This window comes from Erythrolamprus reginae, chromosome 3 (genome assembly GCF_031021105.1).
Source record: "Erythrolamprus reginae isolate rEryReg1 chromosome 3, rEryReg1.hap1, whole genome shotgun sequence".
NCBI lineage: Eukaryota > Metazoa > Chordata > Lepidosauria > Squamata > Dipsadidae > Erythrolamprus > Erythrolamprus reginae.
The window spans coordinates 114,215,137-114,232,460 of NC_091952.1; the positions used below are offsets into that span (position 1 = coordinate 114,215,137).

The 17,324-nt window shown below is 41.5% G+C and overlaps 1 protein-coding gene across 1 annotated transcript in view; it reads left to right on the forward strand.

The window, feature by feature from the left end:
* Window positions 1-17,324, forward strand: part of VAV3 (vav guanine nucleotide exchange factor 3) — a 240,778-nt gene that overhangs the window by 152,245 nt on the left and 71,209 nt on the right. The window contains exons 16-17 of the mRNA XM_070746427.1: window positions 10,862-10,963; window positions 12,838-12,935. Of these exons, the coding sequence (XP_070602528.1) occupies window positions 10,862-10,963; window positions 12,838-12,935 (200 nt within the window). The remainder of the gene's footprint in view (window positions 1-10,861; window positions 10,964-12,837; window positions 12,936-17,324) is intronic.

The window sequence follows — 17,324 nt, forward strand, 5'->3', positions numbered from 1 at the left end:
CTGTGGATGGCAAAAAACATCCCAAGAGGCCTACAGAAAGTTCATAAAGTTCATTCTGGTAGTCCCACTGGGTCCATTTTTCACCATCCACAGCCTCCAAAGGTTTTCCTGAAGACTGGGGAAGGTGAAAACGGCCTCCTCCCAGATCTCCTAAAGGCCGAAAATTAGTTGTCCAGCGCGCACATGCATGCTGGAACTGACATAGGGCAATGCCTCATGTCCCCTTAGAAATATTCCGTTTGCCACCTGTGGCATGCGTGCCATAGGTTTGCTATCACCCACCTAGAGCAATCTTCCTCAACCTTGACCAAGATGGAGAATTCTGGTAGTTGAAGTCCACCTGTCTTAAAGTTGCAGAGGTTGGGAAACAATGTGATAGAGGTTATGAAATCACTTAAGTGCTTAATACATGCCTTTACTGAGGATAAACTTGCTGGGAAATTACTGTGATTTCCCCTTTAGGATGCACACAGCCCATGCCAGTCAGTCCTTTTATGCTGATCAGAGCAAGCAGATGTAGCTTTTTTTTTTTTTAAAGGCAGCAGACATAAAACAAATTAACTGACAAAACAAAACAAAACAATAAGCAAAATCAAGATAGGAAGGAGGGAGGAGAGAGAGAGAGAGAAACAGACAGACAGATAGACAGAGGACAAGAAGTGACAGGTCAGCATGCTTAATAACAATAATCCATTGTGCATACAGTCAATTAAAAACACTAACTTTTCAGAGCCATTGGCAACAATACTGTGGATAATTAGCACGAGCAGTTCCAAAGGGAGTGGCCTTTATTTTTTGTGCCATAACCCTTTTATGTACATAACAGCAGTAGAATAGAGAATGTGATTTATGCTCCGCTTGATGAAATTTGGTTGCTGCTGATCATGTATTCAGCAAAACTACTGCTGATTATCAGCCCACTGTGCTATCTATAATCTATTATGCCATGATCATAGAATAGAATAGCATAATAATAGGACTGGAAGGATGCTTTGAGGTCTTCTAGTTCAACCCCCTCTTCGAGCAGGAGACCATATATTATTTCAGTCAAATGGCTATACCAGTCTCTTTTTGAAAGCCTTCAGTGCTCTAGCACACACAACTTCTGAAGGCAAGTTATTCTATTAATTAGTTGCTCTCACCATTAGGTCATTTCTCCTTAGTTCCAGGTTGTTTTATTCCTTGGCTAGTTTCTGTTGTGGTTAGCTCTGGCCCAGCTCCTGCCCCAAGGACTGTGGATGTGGGGGAGACATCCACATGCCGCAGGCCTGTTTTGCTCCTGGTGGAATCTGCTGATGAAGGCTCCTCTGACCAAGAAGTCATGAGTGACAGGGAGGAGGAGAGTGTGGCAGACAGCTCAGAAGGAGATCAATTATCTCTCTCCTCCTTGGATTTGGAACAAGACTTAATGATACAGCCACGCATGTGGAGAGCGATGCATAGGCAACAACAACTGAGAGATTATTATCAAAGAAAATGAGGCCACCTGTGGTGGGTGGGGCTGTGGTAATTAGTGAGGCTGCTATAAAGAGCAGCGTGTGGGTTTGGCCATTGTGGAGGATTATCTGATTGTTGTGTTTCGTGCCTGCTTTGCTGACTTCGACCTTGGTGTGTTGCTTTTAACCCCGCTTTGAAACTAAAGCAGAGCAAAGGGTGTTTAACTTTGTGAAAGAAGAAGGACTGTGAATAGCTTCACAGCTGCAGGCTAAGTATCTCAGAACTGATAAGGGACTTGTACCAATTACCAGTTTGTTTGGAGAGGAGTGCTCTTTGCTATACAAAAAGAGGGCTTAGTTTAAGTGAATTTCGGTTATAAAGAACATTGTTTTGAATTTTCAAACATGTTTGTGTCTGAAATTTGTACCTGTGAATTTTCAGGAGGATTCTACCAGAGAGCCCGACAGAACAGTTTCCAACCATTGTGTTCTGACCCAGCTCTCCAAACACAACCTCAAATATTCCTGTAGAGGAGCACCATCAGCCCTGGAAAAAAGTTTCTCTTTCAACGCAGGCTAACAAGTCTATCCAGCCAGAAGATGAATAATTGTCTGCCACATTTATTTCTCTCCACCCCTTGTCTTTTATCCACATAGATAGGGTGGGGCTTTGCTAGCAGTGGTGGCTCTTTCTTCCCAAGGATCAGCCCACAGTTGTTGTGGGCCTTCAGTAGCCCTTGCAGTCGGTAGCTGATGCTGGCAGTAAAGAGGTTGATGTGGCGATGTGCCAGCAGCCTGTGCAGCTGACACCCGAGTCAGAGGGTGAGGAGTCTGGAGAGGACTTGGTGCCAGAGGCAAAGGCTCAGCTAGGGTCCTCAGAACCTCCAGAAGCTCCAATCAGTGACGAGGAAGAAGAGGAGGAGCCTATTCTCAATGCATGGGCATGCAGAGCTGACAAAAGACAAGAATGGTTCCTCAGGAGGAGTTCCCATCAAGAGTAAGGCTCCGGACTAATTGGCCACTCCCATAGCCCATTTAAGGGATGACGACCCAGGCAGCCATTTGCAGGGAACAATCATATTCATATGCCTTTGTGTCTTGAATTTAGAAACATCTGCTTGGCTCTTGTTCTCTTTTTTGGTATTCTTCCTGCAAAGTGAATCAGTGGAAGTAATGTGCCGGTGTCTGGAGGCTGTTAGGATCTGGATGGATGTTAACAGGCTCATACTCAATCCTGACAAGACGGAGTGGCTCTGGGTTCTGCCTCCCAAGAACACTTCCATTTGTCCATCCATTACTCTGGGGGGGGGGGACTTTCCGCCCCCCCAGAGAGGGTCCGCAACTTGGGTGTCCTCCTCGATCCACAGCTGACTCTGGATCATCATCTTTCAGCTGTGGCAAGGGGGGGGGGCGTTTGGCCAGGTTCACCTGGTGCACCAGTTGCAGTCTTATTTGGACCGGGAGTCTCTACTCACAGTCGCTCATGCCCTTATTGCCTCGAGATTCGATTACTGCAATGCTCTACCTTTGCCCTAATGCCCCAATGGGGCTACCTTTGAAGAGTGTTCGGAAACTTCAAATGGTGCAAAATCTGCCCGCCTGAGCGGTCATGGGCCTTCCTAGACATGCCCATATTTCTCCAACACTCACGGGACTGCATTGGTTGCCGATTAGTTTTTGGACGCAATTCAAAGTGTTGGTAATGACCTATAAAGCCCTACATAGCATTGGACCAGATTACTTGCGGAACCGCCTTCTGCCACATGAATCTCAGTGACCGGTGAGGTCCCACAGAGTTGGCCTTCTCCAGGTCCCATCAAGTAGACAATGTCGCTTGGCAGGGCCTAGGGGAAGAACCTTCTCTCTCTCTCTGTGTGTGTGGGCCCTCTGGAATCAGTTCCCCCTGGAGAGTCGTACTGCCCCCACCCTCCTCACCTTTCGCAAGAGTCTTAAGACTCATTTATGTCATCAGGCTTGGGGTGATTCTATCTCAGGCCCCTGGTAGATGAAATGTTTGTATGGCTGTTGTTTGAATGGGTATAACTGAATTTTAACACAACTGGGGATTTTAGATTGTTTGCATAGTTTTAATTTAATTGGATTTGCTATTGTATTTGTTGTTTTTATATGTTGTAAGCCGCCCTGAGTCCTTGGAAAGGGGCAGCATATAAATCCAAACAAACAAACAAACAAACAAACAAACAAACTAACAAACAAACAGCTTGCTTTTGGGCAATTTGCTAACCATTGTAATCTTCCAATTTGATTTATTATTTCATGGACTCATGCTGGCTGTTAATGAAGTGTTCAGAAAAGACTGCTTTAAACTGTATTTGTGTTTGTCGACTACTAAGAAAGCTAATTAGTAGTCCTTAATTAGTAAAGTAAGATTTGTACAGACTTTGTGTGCAGCATTCTTTGTGGTCCATAGCTGGAGTAGAACAACAGCTTCCCACTGCTCTCCTCTTTGCGAAGCTCTGTGTCAGGTACAGGAATAGTGCTATCATGCCTCTTCTAGTCCTTCTTTCCATTTGACTAGACGTACCCAATTCCTATAAACGTCCTTCGTGTGTTTTAGCCTCCAGCCCCTAATAATTTTTGTTGCTGCACTCTGCACTCTTTCCAGAGTCTCAACGTCTTTTTTGTATTGTAGTGACAAGAACTGGATGCCACACCTGTTGTGAGTGTTCCTTGTCCACCTCAGGTCATGTCTGATTCTGAAGAGGATGGGCCAGGCCCCTCTGGGTACCCTGGGCCAGGGGGACTATCAGAGGAAGCTGAGAGCAAGAGTGAGGCAGAAAGTGACTGGGGAGAGCCTGAGGGGGCTGATGTGACATTGGGAGATTGGTCTCAGTCAGACAGTGAGGAAGACATGTTAGTAGAAAATAGCTGGATTAACCCGTGCTATAGAAGAATAGCCAGAAGGCGAGAGGAGATCCAGAGTAAAAGGTATTAATTCACAGTCTTAGCTCTTTGAGGTGTAATGTCACTTCCAGGCAATATAAAGGAATGGGTTTGTGGGAAATGGGGGCGTGGATCCTCAACGTTCATTCTATGGAAGAGACAAGAAACTGGGGTGTGCTTGTAAAGAAGTTCTAAAATCATGATCTCTGCCTCAAAAGACACTGTGCTAGATTTCTGTGAACTAATGCCTATGTTTTGAGTAATGAATGGGGGTTATCTAAGGGATGTAGTTAACGACTGAGTTTTGGCGCACTTTCTGGATTCAGAATCAAAGCTGGTTTTTAGATAGAATAGAATCCTATGCTCCTATGCTACTTTTAAACTCTGCATTTGCATTCATGCATTCTGCTTGAGTGAATAAAGAGTGAGTTTTATTTATTAAGAAGTGGTTTTATTTATTTATTTGATTTGTATGCCACCCCTCTCCGTAGACTCAGGGCAGCTAACAACAATGATAAAAAACAACATGTAACAATCCAATTAATAAAACAACTAAAAACCCTTATTATAAACCAGACATACACACAAACATACCATGCATAACTTGTAATGGCCCAGGGGGAAGGGAATACACACAAACATACCATGCATAAATTGTATAGGCCTAGGGTGAAGGGAATATCTCAATTCCCCCATGCCTGACGACAGAGGTGGGTTTTAAGAAGATTACGAAAGGCGAGGAGGGTGGGGGCAATTCTGATCTCTGGGGGGAGTTGGTTCCAGAGGGTCAGGGCCGCCACAGAGAAGGCTCTTCCCCTGGGTCCCGCCAAATAACATTGTTTAGTTGACGGGACCAGGAGAAGGCCAACTCTGTGGGACTTAACTGGTCGCTGGGATTCGTGCGGCAGAAGGCGGTCCTGGAGATATTCTGGTCCAATGCCATGAAGGGCTTTATAGGTCATAACCAACACTTTGAATTGTGACCAGAAACTGATCAGCAACCAATGCAGACTGCTGAGTGTTGGTGTAACATGGGCATACTTAGGGAAGCTCATGATTGCTCTCGCAGCTGCATTCTGCATGATCTGGAGTTTCCGAACACTTTTTAGAGGTAGCACCATGTAGAGAGCATTACAGAGGTCAAGCCTCGAAGTGATGAGGGCATGAGTGACTGTAAGCTGTGACCCCTGGTCCAAGTAGAGCCGCAACTGGTGCACCAGGCGAACCTGGGCAAACGCCCCCCTCGCCACAGCTGAAAGATGTTTCTCTAATGTGAGCTGTGGATCGAGGAAGACGCCCAAGTTGCGGACCCTCTCTGAGGGGGTCAGTGATTTCCCCCCCCCCACCAGGGTAATGGACGGACAGATGGAATTGTCCTTGGGAGGCAAAACCCACAGCCATTGAGTTTGAGTCTGATTGAGTTTGATTTTCCAGATACTGGAATTTATCGGAGGCTTGCAAACGGAAGAACACCAAGTGACTCTTACTAAGGCTTTGCAAAGTGGTACTAGAACTTCACATGATCTTGACTCTATTAATACAGACCAGGTTTGCATTGTAACCCACTTCTCAAATCTGATGCTTTTCAAATGTGATCAGAAGAGTAGATAGAAATAATAAACATAATAGAATCTCTTCTTGCCTTTCTAATTATCATAAAATGCAGAACCTACAGTATGTGAAAGAGCTTGAGAAAAATAATTTGCTGCCTACTACTCAGCAGCTTTGCACTTTCTTAATATTTCTGCTCACTTATTAATGTGAAAAGGCAAAATAGAAAACGATAAATGTTTTACATTGTAACACAACCTACATTTTACTGAGACCAGAAATCAATGTTGGCGTTATAAAAAAATTGCACATGGAGGCCATACACATAAGGATAATGTGTTCCATTAGCAACCAATGTGTTCATTTTAAATTGCTTATTTAGACAGGTCTGTTGGTGGATGACAATTTGAGCAAATATAGCATTTGCTGGAAAATCTATAGAGCAGCAAATGATAACAACTGATAGAATTCTATTCTGTATTACTGTCATGGTCCCCCTTGTTAACCAATAAATATTTGAAATGCAATCTTGGATTTCTGCAGTTAAAGAGAACAAGGAGCATTAGAAATAGGCACAAATCAGGTATGTCTATGATAATGTGGGATGTTTTAGAGAAATAAATAAACAACAAAACCATTTAGGTGTATTATAGACAACTGAATTCTATATGGAGGTCACATGATGGAAAACAATATGAAGACTATTGAAGTCATGACATGCTTTATATTTCTAGACATTTAGGTACAGTGGAGGTTGGATCGTATATATAGTTTGTTATTAACATTGATATAAACGAAACTTTGCTGAGCTCCAATACCATTATTGTTTCTTCCATATATATAATATGTGAATTTCCTTTCCATTTTCAAACTACATTATAACCTGTTCATTTTATTAATTGAAGTAACCATTGCTAGTGGTGGTAAAGTCTTCACAGCTGCTCTGAAGTTGAAGCATCTATTTTAAAGACCTCAGAATTTATTATAAATGGCTTTGTCAGTATTTGCAAGGCAGGGCAAACCAGAACAGAAAAAGTGATTGCTTTCACTTGGATTAAAACTCACATTTAACCCTAGAAAACAGAAGTATATTTGTGTAAGTCCAAACCTATGAACCTCAAGGATATATGGAAGATCTTAATGAAGTTATTGTTGAAATAAGCAGTGTATTCAGGTTCTGGAATCTCAGAAAACAATAGGTGAAGAATCAGGAAACCTCTAGTAAAGATAGCTCCTGGATACTTCAGGCTGCAGTTCTTAATTTACTTCTTATTGTCCATGACTTTTGTTTGAAAATAAAATCCAAAACATCTCAAAGGCTGTTTTTGAAGAATTATTCTGATACACTAAGATTTAAAAAAGACAGTTTGCTATGGCTGTATTCAGTGCTATGTGCAGTTTCGATTTATTTAGGAGGTTCGGATTTTACTTAGGATTCAAATGCTCTCTAAATCTCTCTAGCTCAGATATAGAGAGTCATGGTTCGCTCGCATTCTGCACAAGTAGTTATGGATTCAGAGGACACAGAGACTATGGAGTAGCAATACAGGCATCCTGTGTTCCTGTGTTCCTGAGATTGACAGTGAAGAAGAAGTAGGAATAGAGTTTGAACAACAAGGGCCTTCTGCACTTCCTGGGATGAGTGACTCAGGAAAAGAGGAGGAGCCTCTTCTGGATGCCAAAGTGCACAGGGCATCTAAGAGACATGAGTGGTTTGCTAAGAGGAGATTTACCCTTGAGTAGTACTGTTGGCTATTTAAGTGTGAGGCATGTCCTGCCTCATTGCAGAGAACAACGCAGTTCATCGTGGAAAGATCACATATCGGATATTGGATTCCGCTTGTATTTTAAAAGAACACATTCTTGTCTTTGCTAATGAGCTCCAGCTTTGCAGTTAGCTTCTGTCTTTGACATTTCTGAAATCTTGCTTCATTGTGTAATTATAGCTGTGTTTATCATCTGTCCAGGATGTGGGCCAATTGATGACTTTGCTAGAACTGTTTCTCCTTTTGCAAAAGACTTTAAAAAGACTCTTAAAAGACTAAGACTGTTGTACATATTAAATCCTTTTATTTGTTACTTCTGTGCTTCTGATTTCTGGGGTTCGGGGCTAAGACAGAACAGTGAGTCATTTTTAAAAACTATAGTATTAAACTACAATCAAACTATATTTTGCTTAGATAGTATCTTTGCATTTTCCAAATGCCCTTATTGTTGTTTTGGTGAATCAAGAATCTTACAATGTCACTGTCAGGCCGAAGGCATTTTATTTGGGGTCTTTAGCCTGTCACACTTTATGCTATTTTAAAATGTATTCTTTGCTATGGGAATATGGAAGGGATAATTGCAGGAGAGATGTCTGTGTGTAACCATAACAAATTCATTCTACATTGTCAAGGTCATCCTTTATCTTTGCCCTCCTGAATCTTTACGGAAGAGATGGGAGTTGCTGCCAAGTTGGCAGATGGAGATTGGTCAACTTGATGGACTTGGGGGGTGTGTGGACAAGGGCTTGAATTTTCAACTGGGTGGAGAAACCCCTGGGACTTCAGATTCAGGTTTCTCCCAGATATGCCAACATGGTCCTGCTAATAAATTGGAACTTTGAAGAATACTTTGCCTCAGACTCTGATTTAATTTCCAATGCTATTTGGAACCCTGACACTCTTCCAAAGCAGGCCCAGGGACAGAATCAGAAATATGAGATAATAATTGAGTTCATATCTTTCTAAAATAAATGAGGATTAGGATAAATCCTGCCTCACAGTCACCGTATGGAAGTGTCTCCCTCCCCACTTAATTTTGATAATAAATGCCAAGACTGGTAAAGAGAGTTCAGACAGCAAGAAATGAAGATATATGAAGCAAGTTTCAGATTGTTTCACTGTCATTGTTATTTCTACAATTATTGTGGCAACAAATGTGTCTTCAACACATTATTTGGCTCAGTCTTTGTAAATAGCAACAGCTCATGCACCAAATTCCCTAGACGTACCACAAACACTCGCAACAATTTAACACAAATAGACTTCACTGAAGACAATATTGAAAAAGGATTGCGCGGCCTAAAATCTTCTCTGTAAATCAGACCTAATGGACTATTTGCACACTTCCTAAAAATGCTCTCCACAGCCATAGCTGAACCACTAAGCATAATCTTTGAAAAATCCTACAGGACAGTTCCCTACCAAACCTATGGTCACTAGAAAACTACAGACCAATCTATCTCTGCTGCATCACATGCAAATTTATGGAGTCAATCATAAATCAATTCATTACTGTCCACCTAAAATCTAACAACCTACTATCAAACAAGCCATTCAAGAGTTGTTAATCTAATCTTGCGTAGCTTCTTCCCCGGTAATATCACACTACTAAGCAGAGCATACAAAACTTTCACCTGACCAATCCTTGAATATAGCTTATCTGTCTGGAACCCACAACTCATTTCAGACATAAATACATTAGAAAGTGTCCAGAGATACTTTACGAGAAGAGCCCTCAACTCCTCTACTCGCAACAGAATATCTTACACAACCACATTTGAAATCCTAGGCTTAGAAAGCTTAGAACTACATCACCTTCAACATGACCTAAGCATAGCTCATAAAATCATTTGCTACATATCCTTCCTGTCAATGACTACTTCAGCTTCAACTGCAACAATACATGAGCACACAACAGATACAAACTCAAAGTAAACCACTCCAAATTTGACTGCAGAAAATTTGACTTCAGCAACCGAGTAGTTAATGCCTGGAACTCACTACCTGAGTCTGTTGTTTCATAACCAAACCACCAAAACTTTAATAATAATAATAATTAATAATAATTTATTAGATTTGTATGCCGCCCCTCTCCAAGGTTATTTACCCTTAGACTGTCCACTGTTGATCTCACCCAATTCCTAAGAGGTCAGTAAGGGGCATGCATAATCATACCAGCGTGCCTACCATCTCTGTCCAATTGTTCCCTCTTATCAGTACCCATGTTATGTATATAAACAATGTTATATCTATGTATATTAGAAATACGTACTTGACAAATTAAAATTAAAAAAAATAAAAGAATAAAATGGGGCTACATTTTATTTTACATGGGTAGCGCCCTACATAGGACTACCCTTGAAGAGTGTTCAGAGGCTGCAAATAATTCAGAATGCAGCTGCGCGAGCTGTCGGGTGTACCTCCGTACATCCATATAACACCTATGCTCCGTGAGCTGCACTGGCTACCAGTTAGTCTCCGGTCACAATTCAAGGTATTGGTTATTACCTGTAGAGCTCTACATGGCTTAGGGCCAGACTATCTACAGGACCGTCTCCTGCCGCATACCTCCCAGTGACCAATATGATCACACAGAGTTGACCTCCTCTAAGTTCCATCAACTAAGCAATGCAGGTTGGCGGGACCGCAGGGGAGGGCCTTCTCTGTGGCTGCTCCAGCTCTATGGAACCAACTCTCCCCCAATGTCCGTACTGTTCCCACCCTACTGGCCTTCCGAAAACTGGCTAATTATATTGAATATTATGTATTTGTGTTGCCTGGATTGATTGAGTTAATGGGTTTTTAATTGGGGTTATAGTTTTAGATTTTCTATTTTTGACTTCTTTTTTATTGTACTGTATTTGTATTTTTATATTGTTGTAAACCGCCCTGAGTCCTTCGGGATTGGGCAGCATAGAAGTAGAATAAAATAAATAAAATAAAATAAATAAAAATGTATGCTGACAGGCAAACAAGGACCAAGAGTGGGTATAGCTTAGCTATATTACATTATATAATATATTAGTTGAATAAAACACAGAAGGCTCTCCTTCTGCAGGAGAGAAGACAGACCTCAGAACTGAGTCTTCAACCAGCTTATTAAAATGCATATTTAAACATGTATTGTTTTTTCTATGTTTTAAAATGGAATTTTATTGCTCTATTAATATTTATGAATATTAAAGAATCTATTTTATATTCTAGGTCAAATATAAGGCCCCAGTTTTCAGAAACAAGTACACATGACTTTAAAATGTATACCTTCACTCGTGTAACAGCCTGCAAAGTCTGTCAGATGCTTTTGAGGTAAGTCAAAAGAAGTCAAACAGCTGAAGCCTAAAATTATATTACACTTGGGAAAACCAATGGGATTCAATAAACTGATCAAATTATCTGGTGAATTCTACCTCTCTTTTAAAGCTAGCAAGTCTGAAATTCTACAAATAGTTGTATAATTCAGTATTAGCATGAATTCAAGTAATATGTTAAAATAATAAACATAACATTTCCCTCTTTTTGAATGGTACTTGTATGTAAAATCAGTGATTTTGGACTTTTGGGGTAAAGTATAATTTCTACTAGTAGCTGTTGTATTACTTTCTAAGTTCATTGCTTTTAAACTCATAAATGCTGCTTTTCAAATTGACCTTAAACAAATAACCATTTTCCACTAAGGCCATTGAAAGCTAAGGAGAAAGGTTTTTTTTCTGTGTGATACAAATGTTACAGGTGTATATACAGTACTACATATATATTACATTCCAGTATATACTACATTATTTGAGTCCAGAAAGATTCCAATAGTTAAATATTGTGTATTAAAAATACAGTACTGATTAAAAAGAATACCCAGCCTTGTATTCTTCCTTGAGATAAATATGCCCTTACAATTCTGGGATTGCAGGGTAGCTATACTATAACAAAGCAGGCTAAATAAAATATTAAAATAGTAAGTGGATGTAATTACTGTAAGCATGATTTCATTTGACTGGAAGAAAAATAGTCCATCTTTGTCTATTAAGATTAGATTACTTGAAAAATAGCCTATATTTTACTACAAAATATATCCTGTAAATTATAAAGTCTTACAAAATGATATCTACAGTATGATGTGCATACGACCTCACAGTTTTAAAACATGAAGCAACATATATTGTAAACATGCATATTATTATGTCATTATGTACTGTTTTTGCCATTGCTGTGAGCCACCCCGAGTCTGCGGAGAGGGGCGGCATATAAATTCAATAAATCTAATCTAATCCAATAAATCTATATTATACAGTTGGGTTATGCCATAATGTATGAAGACACCAGTGCAACAGTCATGAGCTCTGAATGTATAGCAGCAATAAACTTCACTGAGTGATGTGTCACACGAGCAGCCTCTGCATACTCATCACATTTATTGTGGTTGCACAGCTCTCTCACTCTCTCTCTGGCATTAAAAGTCACAGATATCATCAAGAGTCTGAGGTTGCCACTCCCAATATCCCAGAGCTTTGTCTCAACATGAAGTCCAGAATTTGATCAACACTAAAACAAGATCTACTAAGTAGGAAAAAAAAGTTTTGTAATGATTATACTATTATGGATTGTTCACCTTCAAAAATGTAGAATAGAATAGAATAGAATTTTTATTGGCCAAGTGTGATTGGACACACAAGGAATTTGTCTTGGTGCATATGCTCTCAGCGTACATAAAATAAAATATACATTTATCAAGAATCATGTGGTACAACACTTAATGATTGTCATAGGGGTCAAATAAGCAATGAAGAAGCAATATTAATAAAAATCTTAGGATATAAGCAACAAGTTACAGTCATACAGTCAACATGGGAGGAAATGTGTGAAAGGAATAATGAGAAAAACTAGTAGAATAGAAGTGCAGATTTAGTAGAAAGTCTGACAGTGTTGAGGGAATTATTTGTTTAGTAGAGTGATGGCGTTCGGAAAAAAACTGTAGATGCTTAAGTAACCAATGTCCATTAGATTTGCAAAAACAAAGGAATAAAAAACCCATTTCTGGTTATCGGTATTCAGGGATTTGTTACTATATAAGCATCTGGAAGTTTATATGAATGCATTCTTGCTTCACATGTTGAACTGCTTCATATTTTAATATTTGTTACATTATACCAAATGTCTTCTGATTTCCGTACTGTTTTATATTTCAGGGGAACTTTTTATCAAGGCTACTTATGTTCGAAGTGTGGGGCTGGCGTCCACAAAGAATGTTTGGGAAGACTCGACAACTGCAGAGTTAATTTAGTTGGTAAGTCATCTGCATTGGTTGGAATTCTATTTTAATTAGGTCATAAATTTGCCAGATTTAATTAAGACTTAATTTCCCTTAAGTTGTGTTCATTGTATTTTTGTTTTAATATATTTATAAATACGGCTATAATTGCTTTTTGGGAATCAGTACCTTTTGCAATTTACGGTGAAGCAAAAGAGTTATAAGAGCCACTGGAATACCGTAAGGAGCTTCCAGGAATCATATAATTAGATCTAGGCATCTGATAGAACTTCCTATACTTTTCAAATTACAGCTCCTCCTTTCTGATCTCCCATTGAAGAAATTTTGGAGGGGATCACTGTTGAGAGTGGTCACTGTGAGTATTCAGAAGTTTGCTTGGAGGAATTTATAAATTGGAGAAGGCAACTATTAATTATAGCTTATCATCATCATCATCATCATAGAATCAGTTTAGTCTAGTGGTTAAGGTACCAGAATAGAAAGCAGGAGACCATACCTTTTGAAGAGGCAATTGGACTTTCTGGTTTTCCTTTGAAGATCTTTCACTTCTCATCCAAGAAGCTTCTTCAGTTCAAAGCAAAAACACCTATTAGTTGCCTCTTGAAAAAGCACCTTTTGGGACAACCATGACCTGGATGACTGACAATCTCCATAGACAGGAGACCATGAGTTTTGTCCCACCTTACATATTAAAGTCAGCTAGGTGACTTTCAACTAGCCTAGGGGTCTGCAACTTTAAACACTCATAGAGCCATTTGGACCCATTTCCCACAGAAAAGAAAACACTGGAAACTGCGAAACCTGGGTCGGCACAGCCAACTTGACGTCATTCACTCCCACCCAGCCACATGACTCCGCTAGCCATGCCTATTCAGCTGGTCATTAGCGCAGACAACTGGGCGTTAAAAAACAAAGGGAGGCACAAATCTGTTTTGATATCTCTCCCACCCTCCCTCTCTGAATCTCTCTGTCACTCTCTCTCCCACTATCCTCCCTCTCAATATCTTTGTCTCTCTCCCACCTCTTCCCTCTATCTGTATCTCTGTGCATCTCTCTCTTTCCTCTCTATGTATGTATCTCCCTCCCCATCTTTGTCTCTCTTTCTATCTCTCTCCCCATCTCTCCCTGAATCTCTCAATCTCTCTCTGCGTCTCCCCCCCTCTCTCTCTGTATATCTCTGTCTGTCTGCCCCCCCCCATATGTCTATATCCTCCTCTCTGATTCTGATATGAGGCGTTGAGCAGGCCATGAGGCACTCTTGTAGTGCCTTGCACAACACAGTGAATTTTAGCGCATTTCACAATGGGGGAGATGAGGTCCCCTTCTCCTCCTGGAGCCCATTACAACATGGAGCCACAATGACCCTGTCCCACTTGCCCCTAGCAACAGGTTACGGTTTACAGCTCTGAGTCCAAAGCGGTGGGACGCAAGGGCTGCCTTGAGCCAAATGTGACCCGAAGGCAAATATAGGGGTCACTTTCACTCCTGCACTAAGGCTTCAGTCATCGCCTTGCCTTGTCCCCTCTCCACTCCCCCAGGTGTTCTTTGGCATGGGGCGCACAAGCTCCAGCCTCAAGTGGCAGGGAGCAAAGGCTTCTTGAGCACAATGTGGCACGAAGGCAAGTACAGGGCCACTTTGCTCCTGCACTAAGGCTCTGGTGACCCCCCGCATTGCTCCTCCACCCCCTCTCCCTCTCCTCTCATGACTCCCTTGCTGGCTGTGGAGTGGCTGGGAGAGAGCATGCGAGTGGGAATACCCTCCTCAAGGGAGCGGCCGGGCTTGGCGAAAGCACAGAAAGGGCGCTCCCTCGAGGAGGACCTCCCCGCTTTTGCACACACACCCTGGCCCCACTACAGCTGGCCATGGGATTGTGAGAGGAGAAGCAGGGGGGAGGGGAGGAGAGTCACCCTAAGAGAAGCCTCCACCATGGCTTGAGCTCGTTCCTCAGCCAGCCCAGATTTCCAAAAAGTTGCCAAGAAGAAAGAAAAGGTGTAGTGAAGAGCCCCCAGCCCCCAGCTCACTGGGTTTTTAAGAGAGAATAGACAGAGAGAGTAGAGAGATTTATACACAGCATTGCTTGAATTAAAAAGGAAACTCTGGGCGGTGAAAGTTCCCCATGCACACTTTAAAGCCACAGCTGGGCACTGCAGGCCCATCCCTTGTCACGGCTGGGTTGGACCAATGTCTCGGGATGGAGAGTAGGTTGCACATCTCCCCAAATGACTGAGGCATACCCAGCACCAACGAGGGCTGGAAGAAGCTCCAGCAAGAATGATGTGCCAGAAAATCAGCCCTAGTCACTTCTCCAACCCCCGCCATTGCCATTATCTTCTTAGGCTAGGCAAGGAGTGACTGGAAAGGGAGGGCAAGGTTGTCATTGATGGGATCACCTGACAGGGAGCCACAGCAGAGAGCCCAAAGAGCCGCATGCAGGTCTGGAACCACAGGTTGAAGATCCCTGACTGTTAGCTCAACCCACCTCGCAGGTTTGTTGTTATGGGGAAGCTGGAAGAGGAAGGTTTGTTGAGTATGTTCACCTCCTTGAGTTCTTTGTAAAAATAAAAGCAGGATACAAATAAATAAATGGTCATCTACTTCCAAAACACTTGATAGTAGATTTTAGGCACTGCAGTGAAAGAAGCAGAAAGCAATTATATCTTTTATGCCTTTATTTAATCTTCTCAAAAGCATCTGTTTGACTATTAAAGGAACATAAATGGTGGTTTAGATACTCCACTGTTCACAACCATGTGGAGGCCATTTGAAATTTTGAGTAAGCTTTTATTTTTAAGCCAAATTATTGAAGCCAAACATGGCAAGTTAGATTTTTCACAAAGCCCTTCAAGCAGGTATACAGAATAATAGATCAACCTGTCTTCTGTTCATAATTTGATCGTTTAAATAGGGCAGATTTCTAAATTTAGAAAATCAGGTCAGAAGTTTTAAATAAATTGGAGAAGAACATCCTGCATCTTTGATGTTGTAATATGATAATTTATTCATTAATCCATGAAGTTGTCTGCATGTGATCTTTGCCTCCGGCAGTTGAATAGAAATCGTTTAATTATTTCACCCATGATAGGACTTGAGAGAAAATCTGCAAACTTTTGTGACCAGTTGGTGAGGCAAATCACAGGACTGTACATTTTAATACAGTATTGTTTAAGGATAAGTATTAGGGAAAATCTTTCCCAAAATGACAGGTTTTATACCTGTCTGCTTTCTGCTTTGAGAAAAGGGAGATATGCCATTCTTCCATAGCTGATCATCCTGTTTGGTCATTGCTAGTTACGAATACTGATTTATTTTCAAGACTTGTATTGCTGTCTTACAGAGAATTTAGCAAGCAGCCAGATACTTGCATTTAATTATTGGTTAATGTTCAAAAAATAACTCAATGAAATGTTACAGCTATCAAAATAGACATTCTGGTGATGTGACTGAATCTCCCCCCCCCCTTATTCTCTGCACTACCTTTCCCCAAACAGAGTAATGCTCTCTAGATGAGTTGAGTGCAGGATCCAGACTTGCCAGTTGGCATGGCCATTGCTGAGAATTCTGGGAGTTGAAGTCCACACATCTAGAGAGTGCTAGAATCAGCTGTCCTGCCTTCATCATCAGTGCTCCAACACTGGAGATTTTAAAGAAGATATTGGACAGCCATTTGTCAAGAATGGTATATAGCAGTGATGGCAGTTGGCACAGGGAGCCATATCTGCTGGCACACGAGCCGTTGCCCTAGCTCAGCTCCAATATGCATATGTGTGTCAGCCAGCTTATTTTTGGCTCACGCAGAGGCTCTGAGAGGTCATTTTTGGCTTCCAGAGAGCCTCCGGGGTGATGGGGGAGGGGGTTATTGCCCTTCCCTAGCTCCAGGGAAGGCTTTGGAGCCTGGGGAGTGCGGAACACAAGCCTACTGGGCCCACCATAAGTTGGGAAACAAGCCATTTCTGGCCTCCAGAGAGCCTTCAGGAGTTGGGGAATGTTTTCGCCCTCCCCAGGCATTGAATTATTGGTGTGGGCACTTGCGCATGCGTGATAGTGTGCGTGCATACACTTTCAGCACCTGAGGAAAAAAAGGTTCGCCATCACTGGCATAGAGCCTCCTCCTGTTTGTGCAGGAGTTAGACTAGAAGATCTCTAAGGTCCCTTCCAATTCTGTTATTCTCGTAATGAATATTAAGTGTTCTGTATGTGTCACTCCAGAAGCCAATACCAACCCAAAAAGAGAATCCAGACACACTGGTAAAAAGCAAAGGCAGTTGTATAAAATTCAAGAAAAACACAGGTAACAGAAAATGTCCTTACAAACAGGAAAATGCTGTATCTTCAGATATATTCACGAAGGCCAAAAGTCCATGCAGCAATACAGAATTCTTACTGCCAAGCCAAGGCTGTAGATA